The sequence below is a fragment of the Dipodomys ordii genome, unplaced genomic scaffold (assembly GCF_000151885.1).
Source record: "Dipodomys ordii isolate 6190 unplaced genomic scaffold, Dord_2.0 Scaffold303, whole genome shotgun sequence".
In the NCBI taxonomy this organism is placed as follows: domain Eukaryota; kingdom Metazoa; phylum Chordata; class Mammalia; order Rodentia; family Heteromyidae; genus Dipodomys; species Dipodomys ordii.
In genome coordinates this window covers 756,302-761,902 of record NW_012267519.1, presented here as the reverse complement: position 1 = coordinate 761,902, position 5,601 = coordinate 756,302, and the positions used below count along the sequence as shown (strand labels likewise).

General features: G+C 46.4%; 1 protein-coding gene across 1 annotated transcript in view; it reads left to right on the top strand.

Moving 5' to 3' along the window:
* The first annotated feature begins 1,157 nt into the window (after positions 1-1,157).
* The window catches only part of Glra4 (glycine receptor, alpha 4), a 29,478-nt gene continuing 25,034 nt past the window's right edge, over positions 1,158-5,601 (top strand). The window contains exon 1 of the mRNA XM_013036589.1: positions 1,158-1,676. Within this exon, the coding sequence (XP_012892043.1) occupies positions 1,606-1,676 (71 nt within the window). The 5' untranslated portion in view covers positions 1,158-1,605. The remainder of the gene's footprint in view (positions 1,677-5,601) is intronic.

The following is a 5,601-nucleotide window of genomic DNA, read 5'->3' as shown; positions in this document are numbered from 1 at the left end:
CAAGAAGAAATTAAAACCTTTGCTTCTCACTGCTAAAATTTGGGAGAACATGAGAGATTGACAATACTAGGGAGCTAGAGAAAGAAAACAGAGATGGTGAGGAAGTATGTGTATGTGTCTTTGAGAGAGATAGGGAGAGAGAGAGCGAGAGACAGAGACAGAGACAGATAGAAGGATGACAGATACAGGTGAGAGGAAAGAACAGGAAGGGATAAAGACGGAGAGAGAACATATGAGGGAAAACTGGTAAGAAAGGGAGGAAGACAGGAAGTGAGGAGAGTAAAAGAGGAAGGAAGAGGCACTGGTGGGAATCCCAGAGTTGTTTAGATGACATATGGAAAAATCTGGGGAAGGGTCAGGCAATTAAAAATAGAGTTGCTGAAGCCTCTATATGGCATCAGCAAATGTGCTGAAAGCAAGAGAACAGTGTACCCCTTTACCTGCTTCATCTAGGGATGCAGGGCACCAAGTCACTGTTCTTCCCACTGTCCCTTTCATGATTCCTCTGAAGCATACAAAACCTGCTAGTTGGTATCTGAATGGGTGCTCTACCCTGTCCTCACCTCCAGCTCATACAAACAAGAAGCAAGGGACAAGAAGGAAAAATTCTGAGAGGTGCAGAGGTTCTCAAGCTCCCAAGAAGTGACCTGAGAAAGGGAAGAAGGCAGGGGAAAGAATGCACAAGAACAAGAATGAAGGGGAATATGGGAGCAGAGACAAGGACAGACTGCCATATAGGCAGACTCACAGGGGAGCTGCTCTGAAATTCCTGAATCATCTGTACTTTGTACCTTCATCCAGAGGATGGGGACACACTTTTTTGCTCCTGCCTTCAGCCTGCCCCTCACCTGAAGCTGCCAGATCGAAGATACGCAGAGGCTCCACCTAACCTCTCGGAGAGTAGGTGGATTTCCTCTTAGGAAAATCATTAGGACTTTTCTGTTGGGATGTAGCTCAGTGTCAGGCTAAAAGGAAAGCTGTTGAGTGGAGGGGGGGGGGACGGCCAGCAGGGCTGCCTACGTGCACTCCTCCAGCTGGAGAGTTGGAGGCTGGACAGAACACCTCAGGCTATCCCCAGGCAGCAGCCTTGGCAGACCAAGCTCCTCCCAGGCATACAGACCTGCTCACTTGGAACCCCACTCCAGCTGCTAGTGACTGTGCCTTTAAATTGCTGCTTTCAGAGGGTGCATCTAGGGGGAGGTGGGAGGGAGAAGAGGGAAACATCTTCCTACCAGTCTCCCTCCTCTCTCCCCTCCAAGATTCTCCAGGGTTTGGAGAGTGATTGCTACCCAAAGAGCATCTTTGCTAGCTCCCTGACCGGCAAGCTGAGACCCTCCACAGCCTAAGGGAAACCAAATCAGGACCGGTAGGGTTATCTGTGTCATGATCATTTCTATGGAAATAGTTCTGGTCCCTGACTGGTAAAGACAGGACAGAAAAGAGGGCAGAAGAAAAAAAAAGAGCATACAACTCCTAGCCCAGCTCCACGCGCACTTTTGTGGGCAGCCCAAGTTGGAGAAGGCTCTGTACTTTTGGCGTTCCCACAGGGATATCCGCTCTCACCTTGGCAGCCAGGCTGGGAAAGGGATCCAAGTTATCCGTGGAATGACATCTCTTGCTCCTGCAACTCTCTCCTTTCTTCTCCTCTGGACCCTGCCAGGGAAGGTCCTCCTCAGGTGAGCTAAATGGGGATGAGAAGGAGGTGCATGCAAACACTGGCTGGGGATCAGGGACACTGGGGCAGGTGGCAGTTTCCTCTAAGTTTGCAAAAAACAAAAACAAAAACAAAAAAACAAAAAATAACAGTCTGGAGGGCTCCAGGAGAGGACATGTCCTGGAAGGACCCAGGAGCTTTCCATTACAGTTGTCAAGGCCCCAGTACTGGTGGAGAGTTTCTGCTTGGATAAAGGTTTCCTGGGCCTGGGGAGGGGCTAGGTAGAAAGCCCCCAAATGGAAGACATCTGTCCTGCCACCCAATCCTGTCTCTCTCCCTGCTGTTCAAATCCCTAAAAATGACAGTATCTGTCAGCCACCAAGAAGCTTCAAGGAGCAAGGGTTTGCTCCAAGACCACATTAGGATGGATCTGAGGTGCTCAAACCTTGGCTTTCTATAATCCTGCTACCTGTGCACATATCTGCCCACTGTCCCTTGAGGGACACCAAGTATCAGTCATCGCTGTACTTGTAGACAAGGCACATTTGGGGCTTCTTCTTCTATATGTCCCTCGCCCACACAAACCAATCACCCCTTTCTTATTATACCAGGAGCCAGTCAAGTTTGACAGGATAGGCTGAGCAGGAAAGATGGCTATGTTTTGGACTGAACTGGTCTTCAAAGGAATGTGCCTCTCAAGGAAGTGGATGCCATGACAGAATCCTCTGTCCACTTACTCTTAAAAACACCTCAGAGCTGCTTCCCAATACACTGCCTGGCAGAAAGGAATGGGTACAGAGGACAGCACACTTAGGAACTGAAAAGCAGTTCAAAGTGGAATGGCAGCTCAGGTGGAGTTGACAGAAGGATAGGGACAGAAGAGGGCACTCAGTAAAGCCTTGCCTGTCCTTTGGGAAGGAAGTCTGCCTCAAAGTGCAAACTCCAGTGGAAGAATTACAACTTGAGATTGGAGACTGTAGGCAATTAGAGCAAGTTGGGCCTTTTAAGACTCTGAAGTCCAAGTCGTTTTTGGTATATGTGGAAACTGATGACTAAAGAGGGCCAGTGAACTGCACAAGGTCACTCAGCTATCCCTCTTACCCTATCCTAGAGCGTTGCAAGAAAAAGACTGCAAGTTCTGGATCTTCTTACGTTCTGCCAGTTTTAGGGACTTACCAGGAAGAAAAAAGTGGTTGCACATAGTGACTCTATTTTCAGGTCCTGACACAAGGTAACCCTGAAAGAAGGAACCAAAGTAGAGGTTGGGACTGAAGACAACTGAGTCCACAGCCTTGCCCAGGGCCCTATGACTGGGACTTGTAAGAAGTGACCTGAGAGTGGGGCTGAGTACAGCTGTGAGGGTCTGGTTACTCCATGTGCAGAGGCATTGTGGCCTCTCATGCAGGCAGGTGGTGGATGGCCAGATGCAGCAGTGGTTGCAGCACCATCAGCACCTGGCTAGCATGTACATCCTGTTGTAAAGCCACAGACTTCTGCTTGCTTCTGCACCATACCAGCCTCTTTGGCTTTCCATGGACTACTTAGGCTACCTTCCCTGGCTACTTCTGCTGGGGGTCAGGGTAGATTCTGTCTCCAGGGTAGGAACTTCCTCCTGCTTCAGAGACTTAAGGGAGCATGACTTTAGGAGGCCACAATGAGACTGGCCTTTCCTCAGTCTGGTTCCTTGGCAGCTTACTCTAGAGTGCTAGCTTCATGGGATCCTGGTAGATAGTCTTGAAATCAATACCTCTGGGTTTGAATGTTGGTTGACCCATGCACTAGCTGTGTGATTATGAAGTGACTGCACCTCACTGACTCTCACTCTCCTCATCTATACAACTGGCCTTCCACATCTATGAGTTCAGTATCTACGGATTCAATCAACTACAGATAAAATAGAAAAAAAACCCACTGTGTTTGAAAACTACATATGGACTGAACATGCACAAACTTGGTTTCTATTGTTATTTCCTAAACAATACAGTATATTATTTACATAATATTTTATATTTTATTATGTATTAAAGTAATCCAGAGATGATTTAAAATATATGAGATAACTGTATACATTATATGCAAAACAATACCATTTTACATTAAAGACATGAGCAGCTATGAATTTGATATCTACAAGTAGGTCCTGGAACCAATGCTCTACAGATACCAAGGGCTAACTGTAATAGGGATCATCAGAGAAGACTGACACAAGAACTAAGCTAGTAAGATACATGAAGGGTTCATGATGATTCCTAAGCTCTTTTCATCATTGTATTAATCACTGGCTGGTACATAGTCTTCCTGGGAAAGTGGGTGCCACTAGGTCAAAGGAGACTAGGACCTAGAAGGACAGCAACCCTGCTGCCCAGTTATACAATGCAGCAGCAGCTAGAGAAATAGTGGGGCTGGTGATTATGCTTGGCTCAATGATGACAGCAAGATGGAACATAAAGCATCTGATGCAGACAGGAGTCCAGCCTGAGGTTTGCCCTGAGCAAAAAGCCTCCCAGGCTTTTCTGAGCCTCAGTCCCTAGTCTATCTATTGGATAGTAAGCAAACAGGTAGAAGGGCCTTTGCTGCTCTAAGAGTGAAACTCATCACGAGTGAAAGGTTGGTTTAAGGTCTGGTCAAAGCATACAGGCCCCTTTCCCCCAAATCAAGCAGTTAGGGGAGTTAACATCAGCATGGCCACCCTATTGGGAAGCTCTCCAGGGTCTAGAGATACCTGCTTCCTCACCACAGTTCAGTTCACCTGCCTGCAGTGGCCACAACCCTGAACTAAAGCAGAACTGAAAACACAGCCTCCTGCCAAGGCTCCCTCTTCAGAAGGTGGGCACTAGGTCCTGAACCCTAGCATGAAGCCCAAGCTACAGACACCAACTCTCAAAAATGCAATTTGTCCACGAGTTCCACCCATTTTTGGCTAGGCCAGATCAGGGAAACACTGCAGAGGTCCAATTACAAGTAAAACATTGCAATAAGAAAGATGTCACTCTCCTTTGAGAACTTTCAAAGCATCTTCAGGAAGAGAACACTGCATGAGGAGGCCTCAGCACAGTGTTCAAGTCCTGACCTGTTGAGAACTGACAGGAATGACAAGTAACTATTTTTAATTGTGAAAATATCATACAGAGGGGTTACAATTGCATGGGCAAGATAGTGAGTACATTTCTTATCAAGCATTGTTGCCTCCTCCTTCGTTTCCCCATACCATCCCTTCCCCTCTCCACCCCCCACCTCCACACCCCGCTACCACCTCCCTACTTCCCACCCCGCCAAACTTGTAAAGTTCATTTTTCCACATAACGTCTTGTACATCTCATTGTTTTAATGGGTCCACCTGTAACCCTATTTAAAGTTTGTTTTTTCCCTTCCCCTCCACAAATTATATCAACATCAAATACAGTGAAGACTTATACCCTAGCATTTACCCTAATGATCACAAACAAGACTATACTACAGGTACCAGCACAACTATGTTTATTGTAACTCTTTTTTTAAAGCAATAATTTACTTTAGTGTAACAAGAGAAAGCTGGGTCAAACAGAAAAAGAGAAAGATTTCCTGTTGTGCATGCAAGAAATGGGAGCTAAAAACTCGTGGACAAGGGACTCCTTTTTAAGTCTCAGTTTTCATCTCTGTGAAACATTCTTTACCTCCGTGTCAATAAGAATTCAGAGTAAAATTACACACAGACCTCCCCTATGACCCAACAATCCCACTTTTGGGCATTTACTGAAAGGATCACAAACAAGGCCATACTAAAGCTACCAGCATGACTATGTTTATCACAGCATTATTCACTATAGCTAAGATATGGAACCAACCCAGATGCCCCTCAGTAGATGAATGAATCAATAAAACATGATACACATGCACTTATGCACACGCACACACACACACACACATACACACACACACACACACACACACACACACACACACACACA